The sequence below is a fragment of the Pelobates fuscus genome, chromosome 5 (assembly GCF_036172605.1).
Source record: "Pelobates fuscus isolate aPelFus1 chromosome 5, aPelFus1.pri, whole genome shotgun sequence".
Classification (NCBI taxonomy): Eukaryota; Metazoa; Chordata; class Amphibia; order Anura; family Pelobatidae; genus Pelobates; species Pelobates fuscus.
Window position 1 is genome coordinate 130,702,297 of NC_086321.1, and position 23,571 is coordinate 130,725,867.

General features: G+C 40.4%; 1 protein-coding gene across 2 annotated transcripts in view; it reads left to right on the forward strand.

Moving 5' to 3' along the window:
- The first annotated feature begins 314 nt into the window (after positions 1 to 314).
- Positions 315 to 23,571, forward strand: part of MPHOSPH9 (M-phase phosphoprotein 9) — a 61,504-nt gene continuing 38,247 nt past the window's right edge. The window contains exons 1-8 of one of the 2 annotated variants that reach the window (XM_063454308.1): positions 315 to 500; positions 6,130 to 6,242; positions 7,718 to 7,844; positions 8,361 to 8,450; positions 10,526 to 11,082; positions 17,611 to 17,728; positions 18,957 to 19,041; positions 22,430 to 22,509. In XM_063454308.1, the coding sequence (XP_063310378.1) occupies positions 483 to 500; positions 6,130 to 6,242; positions 7,718 to 7,844; positions 8,361 to 8,450; positions 10,526 to 11,082; positions 17,611 to 17,728; positions 18,957 to 19,041; positions 22,430 to 22,509 (1,188 nt within the window). In that variant the 5' untranslated portion in view covers positions 315 to 482. The remainder of the gene's footprint in view (positions 501 to 6,129; positions 6,243 to 7,717; positions 7,845 to 8,360; positions 8,451 to 10,525; positions 11,083 to 17,610; positions 17,729 to 18,956; positions 19,042 to 22,429; positions 22,510 to 23,571) is intronic. The other variant, XM_063454310.1, reaches the window with a different exon arrangement.

The window sequence follows — 23,571 nt, forward strand, 5'->3', positions numbered from 1 at the left end:
TATGTAAAGGTCGGCTAACCCTGGGTCCTAAAGCCGATGGCTTTCACAAATCCGCGCACGATATGTGCTTCGCTGGTCTTAAATGCTGTCAGTTTAGCAAATAATAAAACCGCAACCACTATGGAGAAACATCACCAACACACAGCCAATAATGAGCTGTGTTTGTCAACTTTCACTGTTAAACCAGGCTGTGGGTGGAAACCAAAACAATGGCGTCGCATGCAGTCCGGCGACATGTTGTGACAGGGTGCGCGCGCTCTAGCGCTTCTACAGGTCTACAGGCCGCAATGTTGTTTTCCTTTTGAAATCGACGAAGAGCCAATCAGACGCAGCTTTCTCTCCAGTCCCGTTACCTGAGCTAGGGAGTTTTTTTTTTTTTTTTTTACTATTAACTTTATAGTTCAAGTGACAATATTAACACTGCAGAAGTAGCTCACGTTTAACGGACCGAATGGGTTGATGGCTGGATATGTGACAACGACATGGCGTGGGACAAACAGGTCAGTGACAGCGGCTTCTACAGAGGGCGCATATAGTACGTGTCCATTGTGCAGGTGCCAATCACTGTCACTGTACCCAGGCTGTACACACACACAGCCTGCCCCCTCTACTGCACTGAATGTCCTCCATAAAGCCCTGGCCCTCTCCTTACAGCATGTCATGCAGGGAGCATGGAGAGGGCCAGGGCTTATGACCTTTTCCCATAGTCTGCAGCAGGAAAAGGGTGAAGGGAAGGCAGGGCTGGAGAGTCTGCCAGCCAGCATACTATGAAACCTGCTGTGACACCATAACTACCATAACCACTGAGCCAGTGTGAAGCCCACACCTATCAGTCATAACCCCCATTGTGACACTGTGTCCCTCCTGGGTATACTCATTGTACTTCCTAGCATGGGAAACAGGCAGAGCCTCTGCATGTAATGCACTATAACTCCCATTCTGCTTAATGACAAAACATGATGGGAGCTGTAGGGACCCACTAAAAGGAATGACAGTATGGAATTAGTTCAATAGCAGGGACTAAGCTGCATTTTATGCTCCAGGTTATTGCTGCAGTGAGATGGGGTGCTTAGAAGGTGCTAGATCCAGAAGAGCGAGATAAATAGGCACGTTATGGTGCCAGGAGTGCCCTGGCACTATCCAAGGGTAATTTGTCAAAACTTTTAAGAAAAGTCTGATAAATTACCTGAGCCCCAGGTGCTCCTATTTCTATAGAATTTGGCAACGGGCATACCGAATCCTGTTACACCTACTCCCCCTTGGGTTTAGCTCCATGGAGATGTGCTTCTTGACAAACTCTGATTGGGCATTACCCAGCATGGAAGATCTGTGCTGGGGAAAAAGGGAAGGGCTTCCAGTAGCTGCAGACACTAGATCTGCAGCTAGTGTAAGCGAGGTTTTATATACACCCAAAGAAACATCCTGTTGATAATAATTATTATTATTTATATAGCGCCAACAAATTCTGTAGCGCTGTACAATTTAAACCCCTGTACATATTGCTTTAGGTGGCTGCAAGGGTACTCCTGTCACTATAACCATCAAACAAGTCGTACAAACATGATTGCCATCCTTTTCTTACTTTTCTAGGCACCCATTCCATGCCCTCTGTTGTCCATTTCCCTACATTCTGACAAAATTGTGTCTTCACGTAATGGGAAATTCAGCCACAAACTGTTTATATAGGTGCTTATATACTACGTTTACAATAATGTTCAGCCAGAAAATTGCTCAATATACCCCTCCACTCCATATATCCTACTCTATCCAACAATTCCTTAATACACTCCAACTCCTTATCGCCACTTCCTTTCAACCAATAACTCCGTACTATTATTATTATTATTATTATTATTGCCATTTATATAGCGCCAACAGATTCCATAGCGCTTTACAATATTAAAAGAGGGGGGGTTTAAATATAACTAGGACAATTACAAGAAAACTTACAGGAACGATAGGTTAAAGAGGACCATGCTCAAACGAGCTTGCATATCCCTCATTACACACAAATCCAGTACTCCAAATTGCCCTTTACTTAATGAGAAAATATCAAAATAAATAAAAATAATTTTTTTATGTGATTTTTTTTTTTTTTTTAATGGATTTATTCAGTTATTTTATTATTATTTTTTTACACTGAAACTGTCTCCTATTGGTGATAGAGCATTCATTCTAAAAATTGTCTTGTGTGCATGATTGCTTATATAATATGCTTGCTCAAACTTCAAATTATCTTCTGTCATACCTTCACTGCCATACTGTATAGGTTTGAGCTGTGAAAGTTCAGTTGAAGCATATGTCCATGCACGTTGGTGACCCTATGCCACACTCTACACTGTGGATCAGTTCTTTGTGATTGCTTTCTAATGTCTTTTGCAAACGTCTGTTACATGTCATGTCATCTTTTGCCTTTAATGCCTTTACTCCTTTTTTGGACCACATAATTGTCCTTATTGTGTGGTAGCTCCGCTCAGTGTCTAGAAGTGTCACATGTAGGATAAATGTTTATACTTTTTCTCATGATTTTAGTTATGACCAGATGTAAAAAAAGAAAAACAGAGGAGGAGGAGAGAAAGCAACTGGGCAAATTATTTAGTAGATATAACCACAAAGAATATATGCATGCATGTATTAATTGGGTTATATTTTAAAAGAGATTTCTTATGAAGTGCAACCTTTGCAAACCTCCTTTTTCCCTGGGAGTCTCATTGAGAAGCCTCTGAAACTATGTCCTGTGCAAGTGTGCGTGTCTGCTTGTGCAATTGCACACACTTCATAGCGTTCAGAAAGAATGCTGCACTGATCTATGGTCTGAAAAATATGTATGCAGAGTGAGGCAGGCACAGAGCATCCCTGTCACTTCCGTTAGCTCACGGAAGCAGGCAGAAACATCCTTGGCTGTTTTTTGACAGGCATGGAGTTCAATAATTTATTTATAAAAGTGCTGATTTCTCATAGAAATTGGCACTTTAACAAAGTGTCTAGTTAATGGGATACTTCAACTTTACGGGTGTGGAGGGGTTCTTTAATTGTTATTAAGTGTGTTGTCTGCTTATGCTATTCTTGCCTCTGACACATCACATAGAACAAATATAATTAATTATTCACCTGCCCCATCTGTCACTACTTCAGTCGCCATTTTTCTTTTTTGGACTGATGGCTGGGGCATGTTGGGAAGAGCAGGGGCATCCTGCATGGATAAGTTTTAACTTGGTTTGTTTTATTTATATTAAAATGAAAAGAGAATGTCGTTTAAAGGTAATCCACTGTATATCAGCATTATCCATACCTGTGATGGGTTGATTTCATTCATGCTTAAAGGAACATTATGGGATCAGGAACACAAACACGTATTCCTGACCGTATAGTGTTAAAAAAACACCATGTATTCCCCCTCTCCCCCCCTAAATATAGTAAAATTTTACTTTTAATGCCAGTCTGCTGCTGCTGACTCTGCCCCTGATGTGCCTGATTCACTGACATCATCAGAAGTGTTGAACTGAGCCAATCACAATGCTTTCCCATAGGAAAGCATTGGATTGCTGAGCTTTTCAAGGAGGCAGATCAGGGGCAGAGCCAACACAGCCCTGGCCCTTCAGCATTTATCTTAATAGAGATGCATTGAATCAATGCATCTCTATGAGGAAAGTTCAGTGTCTCCATGCAGAGGGTGGAGGCAGTGAATGTCAATGTTGCACACTGTGCAGCACTGCTCCAGTGCCATCTTAGGAGTGGCCAGTGGAGGTATCCCTAGGCTGTAATGTAAACACTGCCTTTTCTATGAAAAAAAATATGTTTACTGCAAAAAGCCTGAAGGGACTGATTACTCACCAGAACAAATACAATAAGCTGTAGTTGTGACTGTAGTGTCCCTTTTAATGTCTGTAATGCACTTCTCCGATTAACATCCTCCCTAAAATTGTATTTTTAAAAAGAAAGAAAAAAATATCTTTGCATTCCAAGCAATTCTCACTTTGGTGTATAACCCTGACAGTGCTTTATGTCACTGGAAGGTAATAGTTGACCTTATCATGCAGGCTGGTCCTTAAATATTTTATTCACATTTTAAAGCCTCCAGTCTCCATCTCCTCCCCCATTGGCTTTCAAGGACTGAGCTTAATATCGAGATTGAAAAAAGAAGCAAAAAGGGTGGTTATGATGTATTGTCAAAATAAGTGGATCGTAGCATATGAGCAGAAATCTCACTTTGACAATTTGTGAGTAAGCATCACTTTGCAAATTGCCATTCGGTCAGTGAGAGGCTGATGTTAGAGCTGAAGGGATGTTCATTCCATTGACATCCTTACACAATGCTAAAAGACTCACTTGTCAATAGGATCATTGACAGTATAATAGTATATGGTCCTGTTACTTCTCTGGCACAATTAACAACGGGAGCTGAAGTGCAAAGCATTGTCTTGGCATCTTGACCTGAGGCCACACCACTATTTTAGATGGTGCTGGAGACATGACCAGCACCATATGAAATGAAATGGAATGCAAAAAAAGTAAATGTTAAAGGGTTGCTCAACCATCATAACCACGACATTGTAGTGTTGCTTACCTGATCTGCGAGCTGGTTGGGGTCCTACGCTTGAGCAGCTCGTGGCTTGAGTACTTCTGCATTCACATGAGCTGTGCGCAGCTCGATCACTTCTCATCCTGACCGTGCCACGTGCGCCGACTTCAATGAATGGTCCACCTCAAATAATTAAGAGTGCTGCTCGCGTTGCTAGCACTCTCTTGAAGGGCCAATGGTAACCCCAGGTAGTTTCAGGCTCCCATTGGTCCACGACATTCCAGCGCCCCATGCATGCACGTTTTGAGGGTGCAGGTTTGACGTGGACCAAGCATAAGGGACTTAAAGGTATTTAAACCTCCGTAGCCCTGTACATTGTGCCCTATTGTGTACCTGACTCAGGCTAGTTCTCGTTTTCGCTGTCTCTCTCTGTTATCCCGACCTCGGCTTGTTACGGACTACGCTTTTTCTCTGTCTACGTTAAGTCTGGCCATTCCAAGGCCTGTTTATATGTTATATCCTTGTTTTGTTCCTTGCTGTCCTGAACTCTGAGTGTTGGGGTATTACACTGACATACAGCCCATTATAGTGGTTATGAAGCTAAGAATACACTGGCACTCTTCTCCAGTAAAAGGGCAACTGTTTGCCAGGGTCATTGCTGGGCACCATGTCTTTTCTCCTGCTGGCGTACACCATTTGGCTTCTGCTGAGTTGCAGAAAATATTGTGATCCTATAGGCTACTCACAGAATAGACATTTAGCCAGCATGGAACTCTCGCTAGTTAGTTAGACACCCTCAATGATGCTGGCAGCAAAGGGGTTTAAAATGAATGACCCTTTGCAACTTCCTGTACTGTTTTGAAAGCAGGGGGTGAAACTATGTTTTCAGCAAACTTGCAGACATATTATTAACTAGTGGCTTCTGACAAGATATTCTTACCTACAGGCTGGTAATCATAACTATGAACAAGATTTCATTCAGCAAATTACATGAAAATAACTTTGTACACTATAAGCAACAAAACAACCTTTTCTTAATAGCGTAATTCTGGTGTTTAGGTCATGCCCCTGCGGTCTATCTGCTCATTCTCTATCATTTAGGACTTAAATCACTTTGTTTATGCAGCCCTAGTCTCTCCTCCCCTGCATGTGACATACATAGTCTCCTTATACATTTCCTGTAAGAAATGATCTAATGTTTACACTTTCTTTATTGCAGTCTGTTTTAATTTAGAATTTCTTATCTCCTGCTTTTTTAATAGCCCACTAGAGCCGACAGGGGCCTCCGGTGTGTGATTAATGTTCAATTAACAGAGCAGGAGATAAAAACCTATGAAGTAAGCAGTGCAGATGAAACCATTTTTTGTCATGTTGGCTATGTGAGTCACAGCCAGTGGAGGTTTGGCTAGGGCTGCATAAACAGAAACAAAAGTGGCTTGACTCATGATCTATACACTAAAACTGCTCCATTAAGCTAACATTGCTTTGGTGACTATAGTGTCCCTTAAAATGTGCGAACTTGAAAAACACTACTCCCTGTAAACCCCCATGAGATATAATTATACGTTTTTATTAAACATTTTTTTGCATTTTTACTGTTTTATCAGTGGGTTGTAGAAGGCAGTGAATTAAGAATGGATGCTTCAACCTCAACGAAAACCGCACTGCAATGTTCAGAGCATTCTGCAGAACTTTGTAATAAGGCAGCTCCCAGTGAAAGGTGTGTGTGTGTGTGTGTTATGTTTTGTGTGTTTGTTTTGGAAGCACTGCCCTGTTTAATGGCATCCTAAGATTCTGTCATCCATAAATCATGTGTATCTACTTTCTGGGAATTTAGATTTGCTCTATACAATCTGTCCAAACAGCAAAGGGAGACTGCCATCACTGTCAGTCTTCCCAGACCAGAGTGGAGACTGTAATCCTTATTATTTTGTTGTATGGTGCTTGTGTGGGGCACATCTGACACCTGCAGGATTAAAATAACATTACAAATCTTAAAACTGAATAACTTTTTTAACATTGGAGTGTTCCTTTTAATGCTATAGGAGACATTTTAGACAAGTGGGTGTTTCTAACTTTGTGGTAACAGTTTGGAGAAAGCCATTTCATGTTCCAGCATGACTGTATACCCTGAAAAATAGAAAAGTAAAATAGTGTCGCTAAAAGTCGAATAAAATGTACAATATAAAACCCAGTGCAGCGAAAAAACACCTACTAGTAACACTTACATAAACAATTGGATACAACGATAGGGTGATTTGCGCACACAGTGGTAAATGGTTTCCTTTGGTATTTAACCTAGATATTATAAACGTAAAAAACCCATCATAGGACAGTATGTTTATACAAGATAAAAAGTGAGAAATAACTTGGGAAAACTCACAATATTTAGAGCCTATGTAAGTCAGCTCTAAACTATAATGGCATTGGCATCAATCCAATGTTGGTGCAGGAAAAATGTACAGGTCTCCCAGAAGGTAGCGATATTTCTCTGGATAGGAATTCAGAAACCCGGATAAAAGGTAATTTTCAAACTTTTATTAGAGTAAAAAGTAGTAAAAACAGGCACAATGCGTTTCGACCTTTCAATAGATATATATTTATATATATATATATATATAATAAAGCACTATAGGCACCCAGACCACTTCATCTCAATGGAGTAGTCTGGGTGAAGTATCCTTGTTTTTGTTCTGCAATGTAAAACATTGCAGTTTTGAATAAAACAGAAATGGTTTCAATGCAAGGCTAAACAAACTTTTAGTGGCCGTCTTCCTGACATCCACTAGATGGTGCTTTTGCTATGAGAACCGAGCCAGATTTGGTTCTTTCACATAACCACCTCTGATGCGTCTCATAGGATGGGACGAGAAGTCCGAAGATGTAAGCATGCTTGGTTACGAAAAGTAGGTGGAGAAGGCCTCCTTATAGTCCTTTCATGTAGTCCTGAAATCAAATCAATATTATTTTTGTTAATGCAGGTATTCTTTAATGTTTTCTTACATACATTTTGCGTTGGTATGCATGTGACTAATGAAAAACTTGTAACTTATGTAGGTTTTGTACGTTCTTGTCACAAATAGAAAAAAAATCTTGTTTTGGGTGATTGAAGCAGACAACTAACATAACAAGGATTTGTTAATTGCAATGTAAATGTGCTGGTTTTAATTAAATAACATTTTAACTTTATTATAGAATATCAAATAACAGTGGCACAGTCACCCCAGAGAAATGTTCACCACCTTCTGCCCTGCAGACATCGTTAATGAGAGATTTCTGTGGCGGAGAGCAGACTGATCAAGAGCCAAGAAGGAACAGTGAGGTATTGAATACAAGAACTTTATTTGACTTTCAACATTGTATCATGTACACTCACATTTGAGTTTGTGAAGGCAATGCACTGTACAGAACATTGTGTTTGAGCATGGAGATTTAAAATATGTACTCTGTAACCTAATAGTTGACCAGAAACCATATGAAAAAAGGAATATATATATATATATATATATATTAAAAAAAAAAGATACATGTATTTTTATTGTTTTAAATGATATGTTGGTTGACAGATTGACACAAAGTGTAAAATACATAAATAATACTCTGAAATAAACTCTGTCATGTAGAATTATAGTGATGAAATGTACTTGGATTACCCAATAGGTAGCCCTCCAGTTGTTGCTCTATCTCTGATGCAGGGGGAAATTGAACACTTGACAATGCATACATTTAAGGTGATTCATTTTATAAAGTATAGACTGGACAATAAGCAGGAAATGTCTTTCTGGTGTTGCTGAGATTTTAAAGTTTATAGTGTTAAAGTGACCTCTTTGTGTTGTAGATTCAGTGGTTACAATTATTTCAGCTGGTTGAAAAACAATGTCAGGAGCAGATCGTTGCCCAACAGGAGCAATTTAATTGCCAGATCCAGGTCAGTGTGTGTCTCATTTTACAGGTTTAAAGGGTTTATAATGAAATGACTATAAATTCATTTTGTACATAGTGCTTTAAAAAACCAAAAAAACACACAAACAAAAATCCCCACTTATCCACATACACCGTACCCACTCGCTGATTTCACTCACTTTATTCACACTCACTATCGATCACCTCACTAATCAGCATCTATCAGGCTAACAAATGTCTAACTCAGAAAGATAAGTCCTGCGCTCACTCCCATCACTGGGCGGCTGCAAATGACTACAGTACACATCAGCCCCAATATATAGTAAAAACCAAAGAAAAACAAGTTACCTGCGCCCTCTCCTTAATCCCGATGTATTTTTAAACAAATGGAGGTTTTTTAGTTACCTCCAATGGCCATGAGAAGATGAGCCCACCTGCCAACGTCAAGGCAGACCCCCCTTGAAAAACAATGTCAGGAGCAATGTAATTGCCAGATCCAGGTCAGTGTGTGTCTCATTTTACAGGTTTAAAGGGTTTATAATGAAATGACTATGAATTCATTTTGTACATAGTGCTTTAAAAAACCCCCCCAAAAAAACCACTTATACACATACACCGTACCCACCCGCTGATTTCACTCACTTTATTCACACTCACTATCGATCACCTCACTAATCAGCATCTATCAGGCTAACAAATGTCTAAGGCTGCTCAGCTGGTCCTATAGAACACTCCCATGTGATGGGCCTGATGTGCGTCCGATTTGTGATTGTGGGAGTTTACAGCAAGCACAGTAACCGTTATCTCCTAAAATTCCCGACTATTGGACTCACCCACCACAGCCTCTGGTCTGTTGGCTCAGCTGGCCCCTGTCACTGACTTGTTGGGCCTATGATGATACCTGGTGGTAACTGCTCCTGTCTACCTTTCATGCCACTGGGTGGTTTTAGGGCTATATCCATAGGTTCATCCAAGGATCACTCTATTGCATTCCCTATAATAGACCCTTTCATTTGGCTTATTATAATATAGAATTACGTAGTGTTTAATATAGAATGATATAGTGTGTGCTCCAAAATTTAGCATATTCCCTCCCCATCCAGCTGCTTTTGCTGGATGTCAGCACCCATCATATATAGTCAGCAGTTGTTTATTGATGATGGGAGTTAAAATTCAGTCATGAGATAGGGGCTGTAATTTTTACCAGCATTCTCAACATAATGAAGATTATTAAAATACTTTCCTCTGTTTGTTTGTTTTTGTAATCATACAGATATATTTGCCATCTCCTTTTACTGTTTTCTCTCGGAAGACTGAATCATATTGTTGGGGCAAGTTGCAGCAGATTTTTGCGTGTGTGCTTGCAATGCATGTGTGTAAAATCAAAACCACCTATCCGTATCAGGTGTATACATGCACCTTATGAGATTGGCATGTCTCTTTAGGCAGTGTAAGTCAATATTTGTATGGTTAAGACTTGCATATGAGCAATATCCCTACCCTCCCCCTAATTACATTAACAAAACTATTTATTTATTATTAATGGAAACCCTTTACCTAATCTAATAACAGCTGACTACCTCCATCCCTTTTACTTCATACAATATGCATGCATTCAATATGAGAGAGGCAGTGAAAAATCAACTGTCTAGTACTTGATCAGTTAAGTTTGTGCAGGTAGGTGTTATCACATTGAGCTGAAGAAGAGTTTTTTTGTGCTGTTTCAGAATTAAACTGAAGGTAAGCAAAATGATCAAATACATTATTTAAAACACAGATAATGATACATGATGTATGATTTCTCCTCCCCGGTTGTTGGAAAGGTTAATCTTTCTGCCTCAGTGGTTCAGTAATTGGGTCATCTGGCATGCAGTGGACTGTAAATTACATTTTGTTTTGTCTACTTCTTTGCACAGTTCCCTTTTAGGTTAGTGAAATCCATATTTTACTTATGATTGATTGTCTAAAACTTAAAATAGCCAAGCAACAGCTAAACCTATTATAGCTTTTGTTAAATATTTTGTAATGTTTGTCCATGTGTTCATCAATAATTAATTTTCTCCTCCCATGGGTCGTAATTCAGTGTATTTCTCTTTGTAGGTCATACGTGATGAAATTAAGCATTTAATCCAGTTACAGAGTGGTGGATCTCCTCGGATTATTAGCACAGGAGATGCTAGTTTATCTATGGCAGGCAGTGCTAATCCTCGAACAATTCGTGGTGGGCCGCAATCAAGACACCAAGAAACCACGGACAAAATATCCAGCTCATTATCTCATAGTGGAGATGGAAAGCAACAGAAAGCTTTTATCACACAGCAGCAATTTGTAGAAAACACCTCGGTCAGCAGTGGCTATGGAACACATTCTGTCTCTGAGGCCAACACAGGTTTAAGCAGCTATAGCCAAAATACCTCAAGGGAGAACCAATTACCTACACAACATACTTTCAAAGAAAGTAAGGCCCAGCCTTTGACTCACAACTTAATTCAGGCTCCTGAAGAAATTGTAAGGGATTTTATTCAGGGTTCAGGTAAACAATGGCAACTGTCACTCCATGATAACACTTCCAAAGACTCCACAATTACACCAGAACACACAAGAGACCATCTATCATGTGATCAAAGTACATCCATTGAAAATGATGGATTAAATAGGTAAGTGAATGAAAAATGTTTTAAAAAATAACTGACATTTGCTCACAAGTCAATATTTTTTTTTAAACTTGCTATGGGTTATGCTTTTGATTTACTAAAAGTTTGTTTTTAATATATATATATAGTATATATATACGTTGATTATTATTATTATTATGGCCTTTAATTTTGTGCAGATGCTAGTAGTATAGAAGTGCTGTGAAAGTTTGTTGTTTTTGTGTTTTCAAATGGCAGGTATTAGAGTGAGAAATTGGTACTTCCATAATCCCATCTTGGTACAAAATATTGCCTCAGTGAATTTCAGGAAAAACGTATAAATAAAACGAATATAATAGGTTGATTCAAGGGAATGTAGGAATTATATGCTTTGCATTCTTTACCGCTGTGATGCAACTTTTGAACAAATATTGTCTGGGTAAAATAGACGTATACATTGCTATGTCATGGTGTATTTGCATATTGTGTATTAGATGAACTACAATAATCTGTCTGGTATTGGAAAGGACAGGGGTACACCTGTAATTGTGGTCACACTGATAGTGTTATTCACTAATGTGAGATTTCTAATTCAAGGCCAGAGTAGCTGAACTGAAAACACAGCTGACGTAATTTGTTTTTTGGGGCTTTTTTTTAGTTAAGCTATTTTGACCTTAATTTTACTCACTTTGAATTTTCAGTTTAGTAAATATTGTAAGAATTGTGAGTGTGCACACATTTAAGGGCACCTGCTATGCCTATGGCTATATCACATTCAGGTGTAAGTTAAAATCTTTTTGTGAAAATACAATTATTGGTGCTATATCAAACACTGTGTAAATAAATCTCTATATATAGTATTGCTATTAAACATTTGCAGTGAAAACAAAATGCTGCTCTGTTAGTAGTGTCAAGTGCATTGTAGGTTAATGTGTGCCACAATTTACTCGTGCCACCAACTACTGGTGAAAAGAAATTTACCACGATTGAGTTTGCCGTGCACCCTCCAGGTTTGCAGTGGATAGTAACTTTTAAAGTGGCTCTGTCACCTCCCCTTCTTGGGGAAAAAAGAACATCTCACAAAAATAAAATCTTTATGAAATGCTCATAAAGACTGAAAATTTCACTGAAACTCCAACTCCGTCAAAAAATATGTATTTTTCCTGTTTGACAAAAAGGTGGAGCTATCGTTGTCACTAGTGATGGCTGAGGATAAAACACTATTTTTCCTGGCATGGAGGCAGTATTCTTCACTGGGACAAGCATCTGAAATTAAAATTAACATAAAAAGGTCTTCTCCCAACAGGTTTAAGACACCAACCTGCCAAGGAACCTCCATTTTCTTTCTTGTTCCATGAGAAAAGGATGACATCTGGATTTTCTCTGGTGAGGCACGTGGGTTGCTGGCAGGACCGTACTGGCCCACTGGGATACCGGGAAATTTCCCTGTGGGCTGCGGCACCTGGGGGCTGCACAACTCTAACTCCCTATAGAGAGAAAGCCCTGCGGCTGTTTTCAATAATATCCTGGACGCATGTAGGTGCCGTCTGGTGGCTGGTCTGGTGGTACACTCTGAGGGGGTTACCTTGCGGCCGGCGGCCCCATCTCATTTGGTGTATGACTGCTGTCAGTATCAGTGAGTGGGCCGGGCGGCCTCCTAAACGGTACCTAGCAGTACAGCTGTCAGCGCAGGAGAACTGAGGGATGGGGCAGAGCTAACTACCATGCTCCCTCGCGGTTCCCACAATTCCCAGCACAGCCACATCATAGTGTGATTACTCTATGATGTATCAATGCTGGGAATTATGTGAACCCTGAGGGAGCATGGTAGTTAGCTCTGCCCCCTCCCTCAGTCCCTCTGTGACAAGGTCAGCATCAGACACAGGGGGAGGGTGGACAGAGGGGTAATAGGGACAAAGAGACAGAGGGGTAATACAGAGACACAGGGGAAGGGGGACAAAGATAAATAGGGGTAATAGAGAGACACAGGGGAGTAGGGACAAAGAGACAGAGGGGTAATACAGAGACACAGGGGAAGGGGGACAAAGAGAAATAGGGGTAATAGAGAGACACGGGAATAGGGACAAAGAGACAGAGGGGTAATATAGAGACACAGGGGAAGGGGGACAAAGAGAAATAGGGGTAATAGAGAGACACAGGGGAGTAGGGACAAAGAGACAGAGGGGTAATACAGAGACACAGGGGAAGGGGGACAAAGAGAAATAGGGGTAATAGAGAGGCACAAGGGAAGGGGGGGGCAAAGAGACAGAGGGGTCATAGAGAGACACAGGGGAAGAAGGGACAAAGAGACAGGGGTAATAGAGAGACACAGGGTGAGGGGGGACGAAGAGACAGGGGTAATAGAGAGACACAGGGGAAGAAGGGACAAAGAGACAGGGGTAATAGAGAGACACAGGGTGAGGGGGGACGAAGAGACAGGGGTAATAGAGAGACACAGGGGAAGAAGGGACAAAGAGACAGGGGTAATAGAGAGACACAGGGTGAGGGGGGACGAAGAGACAGGGGTAATAGAGAGACACAGGGGGAGGGGGACGAAGAGACAGGGGTAATAGAGAGACACGGGGAGGGGGGACGAAGAGACAGAGGGGTAATAGAGAGACACAGGGAAAGGGGGACAAAGAGACAGAGGGGTAAGAGAGAGACACAGGGTGGAGTGGTGAGAAAGGGACACACCAATGGTTTGTTGGGGGGACAAAGAGACATACAGAAGGGAAGGGAACAAAGTGACACACAAGGTTTGTGGGGGCAAAGCTGGTCTGGGGGGAAAAGAGACACAGAGTGGCTGGGAGAAGAGAGAGAAGCACACAGAGTCTGGAGTTAGAAAAAGACACACAAATGGAATTTGGAAGGGGAGAAAGAGACAAAGGGGCTGGGAAGGAAAGAGTCATACAGAGGCTGGAGAAGGGTAAAAAGAAACACACAAGGGCTGGAATGAAGTAAGATACACTAGGGGAGCTAAAAGAGAATTACAAGGGTGGCTTGTTATCACAGAAGTGATTAAACTTTCTGCTCGTGTCATGGGTTTGACATCGGTGGTCTGGACGGCTGACATGGCCTCAAAGTCTGCACTTTGTGAACTTCCTTTAGGTAGAAGAAATTATTTGGTTCTCCTTTAGAAGAATTAATCCGACCGATGTCGGAAACCAAAAAAGCTCTTCCTCAGGACAGGAAGTATATCTGGAAGCCCAGATACAAGAACCGAAGGGGGTATCAAGTAACCCAGGTTTTGTTCATCAACAAAGGAACGATCCAAGGTTTGACCCACATAAAGACATTAAAACTGAGAGCAAAAAGATTCTGACGCCATACGAGTGGGCGGACAGATACAACAATTTGCTCACAGATGGAGAGAAACCACTGCAAAACTGTGAATTTTGAATCTGGTTGCAAAAGGATACAAAATAAAGTTTTTAGATGTACCATGACCAGGTTTCCTTATCTCCTCCTACCATTCAAAGCTAGAAAAACAAGCTCTCTTATCCGCTACCAAAAGGCTCTGTAAGAAAAGCTATGCAGGTGTTGGGACACCTCACTTCCACTATCCCAGCAGTAAAATGAGCCAGAGGAGAATCAAGGCCTTTACAATAGGAAATGTTTACAAAGTGGTCAAAGAAAGAATAAGACTTGGATAAATAATTCCGATTCTGTAAAAAGACAACTGAATTGGTGGAAAAGGACCAGATTCATGTCAGAAGATCTATCCTTTTGACCAAAAGGATGGGTCATAATCACCACAGACGCTTTGAATAAAGGTTGGGGAGCACACCTGCGGTGTCATTTCAGGCAAGGAACGTGGTCCACAGAAGAAAAAAGGGAATTGTTTTGTATGCTCTTCATCAGTTCAGGCCTCTCATTGAGGGGAAAGCAGAGAACATTCAGTCAGAAAACTAGACTATGGTGACTTACCTGAACAAACAAGGGGGTACAAGGATAAGCAAGTTGCACACGATTTGTGTCCTGGGATCAAAGTCCTCTAGAAGACCTATCCGCTACTCATATAAGCGGGATAGGCAACATTATTGCAGACGACCTGAACAGAACAAGTGGTCTCTAAATCCGGTCATTTTTTATCAGCTGGTGAAAATATTCTGTCTACCTGTCATAGATCTTGTGGCGAGAAGGTCGAACACAAAGGTGCAAGCATTTGCCTCCCTCTTCAAAGCAGACGTGCATCTGGTTCAGGAGGGGCTGTTAATCAAGCGGGACTTCAGCCTTGCATACATATTTCCCCCGGTGAGCCTTATTCCAAGAATTTTGCAAAAGGTAAAGACAGAAAAGACAATGGTACTGGCCATAATCCCATACTGGTCAAATCGGAGCTGGTTCTCTGCTTTTGATGACCATGGTTTTAAATTACTGAGAACTTCCGGTTTCAACAGAGCTCCTGGAGAACAAAGGGATTGCAGTAGAGATATTGAAGATGTTCAAATTGACGGCTTGGCTGCTGCATGGCTAATCCTACATAACAGGGGCATTAAGAAAGAGAAATTCAAGATACTGCTGCATTCTACCAGAATAGCTACCTCTGCTATCTACTTGAAGATTTGGACAAAATTCCTTCATTGGTGCATCTCATCATTGCCTAAGAAATCCTCCTTCTACAGATACAATCCTGCATTTTCTTCAAGACAACCTTCAAGCGGGTCTTAGTTTGTCTTCCCTTAAAGTTCAAGTTTCCGCTCTGAGCCACTTTTTGGTAAAGAACGTAGCTTCAAATCTTCTTGTTAGATTTTTTTTTTTAAGGCTGTCCGGCTCATTAGAAGAAAATAGTTTTTTGTTTTGTTTTTTCTTGGTACCTGTCTTTGGTATTGAAGGCTTGTACCCTGCCTTTTGAACCTTTGGAAAAATCTCCCTTAAAGCTCTTGTCTCTAAAAACTGCCTTTTTGGTGGCTATAACTTCTGCTAAGAGAATAGGTGGCGTTTGGGCTTTTTCATCTTCTTCTGAATTTACAAAGCTTCTTCCAGACAAGGTTGTTCTTTATCCAAAACTATATTGTCCAAAACCATCACTCAGCCCCTCAATGTGTCCCATTTCTCCTTCTCCCCTCCCTGTGTCCCATTCTGCCCTCTGTCTCCTCCCTCCCTTCTATATATCCTATACATTCTCTACCTCCTCCCCTCCCTTCCACGTGTCCCATACCCTCCCTCTCTCCCCCTTTCCTCCATGTGTCCCATTGTTTCCTCTCTTCTCCTCTCCCCCATGTGCCCCATTGTTCCCTCTCTCCTCCCACCCCCCATGTGTCCCATTGTTCCCTCTTTACCCCCTCCCCCATGTGTCCCATTGTTCCCTCTTTCCCCCCTCCCCCCATGTGTCCCATTGTTCCCTCTCTCTCCTCCATGTGTCCCATTGTTCTTTCTCTCCCCCCTCCTCTCCCTGTGTACCATTTCTCCCTCTCTTCCCCCTCCACTGCATGTGTCCCATACCCTCCATTTCTCCCCCCTTCCCTCTAGGTGTCCAATACCCTCCATTTCTCCCCTCCCCTCTACCCTCCCTGTATCTCATACCCTCTCTCTCCCCCCCCTCCCCTCCTGTACCTTACTGGCCGCGGTTTCCCGGTCTGACAGAAAGTGCTCTAACAGTGAGCATTTCCCCGTCAGACCGCTCGGCCATGCTACATACAGGCAAGTTGGGATGAGCACAGTGTAGCTCTCCTTTCCTGCCAGACCTCCGGGAACCGCGGACCATACGGTATCCAGGCGGCCCACGGTCGCAGGGGTTGTGGTACATCAACCTCCCTTCCCCCCCATTAATAAATTTGATATTTTTGCAGTATTAAGTCTCTGATGTTCTATTGGGACGTACTGAGGGTCCATGGCAGGTTGGTGTCTTATACCTGTTGGGGGAGAAACTTTTTATGTTAAATTTAATTTCAGATGCTTGTCCCATGGAAGAGTACACCTATTGTACTGCCATCATATTCAGGAAAAAGGAATTTACGGTGAGTAAAATTTGCAGTTTTCTCTAGGTTTCGAAATACACCAAGAACCTATAAGGTGACAGAGCTACTTTAAAGGGACACTATAGTCACCAGAAAAACTACAGTTTAATGTAGTTGTTCTGGTGTCTACTGCCTGTCCATGCAGGCTTTTTAATGTAAACACTGCCTTTTCAGAGAAAGATTAGGCTAAGATTAGAACAAACAAAACATTTTAAGCAAATTAAATTTTGTTATAATATATAAATTATATACTCTCCTAAATATGTTAACTCTGAATAAATGAAGCTTTTGCAGTAGTAGAAATGCTTTATTGCTTGGATTGGCTGCAATCCTTAGTTTTGATGATCACAACCAAGGCGTTGCATGGGAGGAGACCTGCGCGGCGCAGGTAAAATCCCCTTTTAATCGGGGGGTAAGTGAGGGCCGGTCACCTAAACAGCTATTTAGATCTATAGTGTTTGGAATACATGTTTGTTTTCCTGACACTATAATGTTCCTTTTAAGTCTCGCTAGCCGCGTAGGACTTTTGATCCCTGTGTGGAAAACATGTTATGCTTACTTAAAAATATTTAATTCTAAATTTGTACTCTAGCAAACCATTAACAACCTGGGCTCAAAAGCTAAAAAATAATCATAAGAAAAGTAACCAAAAAGATCTGGTGTCTCCCCAAACTTCTCAGGCAAGACCAGAGGCTGAGACATTGAATCAGGTAAGCTTACAATAAAGTCTATCATTCATTTGTGTACTGTCTAGTTTTCATTATTTGTTCATAAAATGCAATCTATAAAGAAACCTGATTTTATTTTATTTTTTTGTGTGCAAAATCTATTGTATTATTAAAGATTTTAAGATTCGAGCAAACAAAACATCTTAAACAAATTAAATTTTGTTAGTGTCATAAAAAATATATCTTCTATACTCCCCTAAATATGAATAAATTAAGCCTTTGCAATAGTAGAAATACTTTATTGCTCTCCAGCTTAAATCTGTAAATATTACAGAATCTAAAATATTATAACACTAAAGCATTCATGTTCCTAAAACTATATTGTTCCTTTAATTCTCCACTGAATATTTACATGCATATGAAGAATGTGCACCAAAATACTAAAGGGACTCCCTAGACTGCTAAAGTGCTTAAAGGGACACTGTAGTCACCAGAACCACTACAACTTATTGTATTTGTTCTGGTGAGTAAAGTTAGTCCCTTCAGGCCTTTTGCTGTAAACACTTTTTAAGGCAGTGTTTACATTACAGCCTAGGGACACTTCCAGTGGCCACTCCTTTGATTTCTACTAGAGGTGTTTCCTGGGACAGTACTGCACAGTGTGCAGCACTGGCATTCAGTGTCTCCACCCTCTGCATGGAGACAGTGAACTTTCCTCATAGAGATGCAGTGATTTAATGCATCTCTATGAGTAGATGCTGATTGGCCAGGGTAATGTTTGGCTCCGCCCCTGGCTTACCATTTTGGCTGAGATCATCAGAATTGAGAATCTCAGCCAACCCATTGCTTTCCTATGGAAAAGCATTTTGATTGGCTGAGATCATCACTTCTGACGATGTCAGCCAAGGAGGAAAATCAGGGAAAGAGCCTGCACTAGCAGACTATTATAAAGGTAAAATTTTGTTATATTTAGAGGGGCCAGGGGGGCTAGATTGTGTTTTTAACTCTATAGGGTCAGAATTACATATTTGCGTTCCTGACCTTATATTGTTCCTTTAATGTGTGAAAGGTGTGTCCTCATTTTATAGAGTGCAGAGTTCATAAGAAATTGGCCCTTTTATAAATAGAAATTGGCACTTCGATAACTTAACCTTGTTACACCCCTCTGACTGTCAATTAGACAAATAATAAAATGCATGCATGGTTTCAAATGCATGCAATTTATCTACAAAACAATGATTTTTTTTTTTTAACATTTATTTTTTTATAGAACAAAAACACTGATGGCTTTTCAAACACATTTTATCTCAATAACCGCTCCGAGAGTACAAACTCCTTATTTTCTGCTGGGTCTGGTAAGTAAAAATATACAGTTAATTTTCTCCTTACTCACATAGGCTTTTTTTGTACTGTAGAATTCATTTATTTTTGGTCTGTAATTTAGACGTGTTCCTATTTTATTTTTATTTTTTTCCTTCAAAACCAAGCAATGGTGCACATCAAATGTAAACAAGGGAAAGTATAGTTTTTTTTGTTTTTTTTTTGTTATTTTTTTTTTATAATCCCTTTCACACTTCAGTGTGAAAACACTTAGTAGTTTGATTTCCATTTGGGAAATGTGTAGTCTGGTACAGAGCAAGTATTGATTACCATTGATGTTTGTGTTCTCATGGTGAAGGTACTCTGGATCTGCATTTAGTCACTAACATCAGTCAGAATGGCACTTTATCTGTGACACTGTCCCATCTAGTGGTTATTACAAATATTTAAAACACAAAATGTTTTTAAGAGGGAGTAGATTTTTAAAAATATTTTGTATTTAGGTGGGAGGCCATTATTTGCCACTAGAATTGCAAATAAAGTAGAGTTGATCTCAAACATGTTTTCCTCCCTCTCTCCTTTTTGTTTTTTGTGCTTTTGTTTATTAATCCAGGGCCCTTCCACAATATTGGCATGGACCTTTATTATCCTATATTTAATTATTGTTAATTTAGAGTTAGACGTGCCCAACACAGTGAGTATTTGGTGAGATTCTAAGGGGAAAGAAGTGTCTAATCGAGGTATTACAAATCCAGATCTTCTTGTGGTAATTTGTTTCATACATTGATGCTGTAAATGGGTCCATTGTGAGGAGGAGCGTTGTTTTAGAATCTAAAATCCAGAATCTAGAATCCAAGAGGAACTTGGGCTTGAACCCTAGGAGTAATGCTGTATGGAGAAAAAAGGGGGGGACCCCAAACCAGAGGAAAAGCTAGGGATTCCACTCTGGTAAACAAAAATCAAATTACAAATAATACAAAGCTAACTAATGTATTTACAATGACTTGGTAGAATTTAAAGGGACACTATAGTCACCAGAACTACAGCTTCATGTAGTTGTTCTGGTGAGTATAATAGCAGGCATTTTCATGTAAGCACTGCATTTTAAGAGAAAAGGCAGTGTTTACATTGCCCCTAGGGACACCTCCAAGTGGCCACTCCTTAGATGGCCACTGGAGGGGCTTCCTGGCTCAGGGCTGCACAGTAAGCAGCCCTGACGTTCAGCGTCCCACGCTCTGCATGCAGACGCTGAATTTTCCTCATAGATATGCATTGATTCAATGCATCTCTATGAGGAGGTCCTGATTGGCCAAAACGACATTTGGCCCCACCCCCTTGCCGATTTTAGCCAATCCAATGCTTTTCCCATGGGAAAGCATTGGATTGGCTAAAAATTGCAATTTTGATGTCACCAAGGGGGTGGGGCTAGCGCCGGCGGACCCGTGGAAAGCTGGAAATAAGGTGAGTTTTAACCCATTCTGAGGGGGCTAAGAGGGGGCAAACCACCTAAATGGTCGGTTTTCACAATAGGGTCAGGAATACATGTTTGTGTTCCTGACCCTATAGTGATCCTTTAAAGGACCACTATAGTGCCCTGAGGGTGCCCCCACCCTCAGGGCCCCCTCCCGCCAGGCTCTAGGGGGTGGAAGGGGTTAAATTTACCTCTTTTTCCAGAGCTGGGCTGGGGACTCTCCTCCTCCTTCTCATCGGCTGAGTCATTCAGCCAGTCCATAGGAAAGCATTCTCAATGCTTTCCTATGGATGCTGGCGTCTTCTCACTGTGAAAATCACAGTGAGAAGCGCCTCTAGCGGCTGTCAATAAGACAGCCACTAGAGGCTGGATTAACCCTATTATAAACATAGCAGTTTCTCTGAAACTGCTATGTTTATAGAAGAAAAAGGGTTAATCCTAGCTGGACCTGGCACCCAGACCACTTCATTAAGCTGAAGTGGTCTGGTTGCCTATAGTGGTCCTTTAAATACCCATAATAACTCCAGAAGACTGGTTAGGAGAAAACAAAGTATCTAAAGTAAAAAGTAAGCTTTATTGTAATCAATATATAAAAAGATACAAATGATCCACAGTGCCTATCCAGTGCTGGGCAGTTGCCTCTAAAGATGTGGATAAAAGACCCCCTGCAAAAAGCCTTGACAGTGCAATCCCTATGTATACTTGTATGGAAACGTCCAGATACTGTATTGCTACTGCGTAAAGGCTATAAAGTCGGGTTGATTATTATTTTTTACTCCCCATTTGAGGACTTGAGAGCGCTGATTTCTCTCTACAGCTTCTCCTTATTTTTCCCTTGTGCCGAACCCACTTGCTCCCTACAAATCCCCCCTCCATCCCCTCCATCCCCTCTCCTTTTCTGTGTGCAGTTTTCTTCTTGGTGGATGAGATATAGCACACTGTTTAGTGAATCATCCCCCTGTGGCACTTTATAGCCTTTATGCAGTAGCAATACAGTATCTGGACGTTTCCATACAAGTATACATAGGGATTGCACTGTCAAGGCGTTTTGCAGGGGGTCTTTTACCCATATGAGGTAACTGCCCAGTGCTCACTGGATAGGCACTGTGGATCACTTGTATCTTTTTATATATTGATTACAATAAAGCTTACTTTTTACTTTAGATACTTTGTTTTCTCCTAACCAGCCTTCCGGAGTTATTATGGGTGTTTAAATTATACCAAGTTATTGTAAATACACTAGTTAGCTTTGTATTATCATTTGTAATTAGATTTTTGTTTACCAGAGTGGAATCCCTAGCTTTTCATCTGGTTTGGGATCCCCCCTTTTTTCTCCATACAGCATTATTTTAGAATCTTCCTGGGCCTGTGCAGGTGGTAGTGTTTTCCACTGCTTTTATACATCACCAATGTATTCTGCAGTGCTTTACCTTTTTCATTTGGGGATATAACCGCAAATAAGAAACAAACTACTGGTATTACAAATGTTAAGAACAGCACGTTCTTACCATGAACATTGACTTGTACCTGCTCTTGTTACTTTCAGTGTCCCAGTAATGGCATGGAGTAATGCTGTCTTTGAATCCAGTGCAAGCTGCACTTAAACACATGTACTTACTTATTCACTAAAGTGGGAAGTAATGCTACACAAATATGCTGTTTCATTGTACAAGAGCACCAATAATGTAAATATGTTCCACTTTGTTTGTGTTTCATGATTGGTGTTCTATGTACCCAATGGGTTACTACTGACTTTAACATGGAGATTTTGTATTCAGTATATTTCCACTGGAAGATGTTAATGTATTTGATAGAAAACCATTGTTAGGATTGTTGATTTATTTTTTGAATAAAATGTACATAATAGGGGCCATTGCCAGGAATAATTTTGTGCCATTGAGGAATGGGTAAAGGAGTCTAATGAGCTATGGTATATTTCTATATGTTGCTAGGTTTTACGTACTGGAAAATGGATGAGAAGGAGATGTACCACCCCTTACCAGAAAACTTTGGAAGGTTCTCTATCAAAGAGGTAATTTTCCATTAGTATTAAATATCGGATTCTTCTTGGTTAAAATAAATCTGTTGTGTTTTATTATTTGAAATTAAAGTCGGTACATTTTTATTACATGTCCTGACTTACTCATGCTCAAAGGGGACTTCCGTTTTTAAATTGTCTTTTTAGAAGCACTGTTTAATAGACCAAAGATCTTGAAGATTACAGAGATCTAGTGTGTGTGTTGTGTTGTGCTCAACACTAAAACGTTTCACAAGGGGATGGGGTAATGTGCTGCCATTGCCTGTCTGATGCCAGCATGCAGTGTATGTCGCATCAGTCAACAAATTTGCATAGAGTTCACATTAGCCACCCAAATTTCTTGTTGTGGGCTGGCTGACACCTCTTAACTTTGATCTTTGTTTATCAGATAACTCTCCTATGTGTTATCCTTATGTGAGATTGCCATATTTAAGGATACCAAATAAGGGAGCGATCTGCTAAACAGCACCCTAATTTGGTATCTTTAAATATGGGAATCTCACATAAGAGCACCAGTTTAGGAAATTATCTACTAAACAGTTAAAAGATAAAGATTTTTTTTTTTTTAAAGCACTTTTCTTAATTTTATTTGTTTAGTAGATAACTCCCTTATTTGTTATCCTTATTTGGGATTGCAATATTTAAGGACACCAAATAAGGGAGCTATCTACTAAACACATACACATTTATATACACACACAATAACACTACTACACAAAGATCTACTTTGATTTTGCCAAGGCATTTGATACGGTTCCTCACAATAGATTAGTCTTTAAACTAAAAGAAATTGGTCTAGATGAATATTCTTGTTCTTGGATAGAACACTGGCATATGGATGGAGTACAATGAGTTGTCATTAATGGTACATTTTCAGGCTGGACAAAAGTAGTAAGTGTTGTCCCTCAGGGTTCTGTTTTGGGACTGCTTCTATTTAACATATTTATAAATGACCTTGAAATAGGCATTGAAAGCCATGTTTCAGTGTTTGCAGATGACACAAAACTTTTTGTAAAGTAATAAAAGGTGAGCAGGATATTGCTTTGCTGCAGAGGA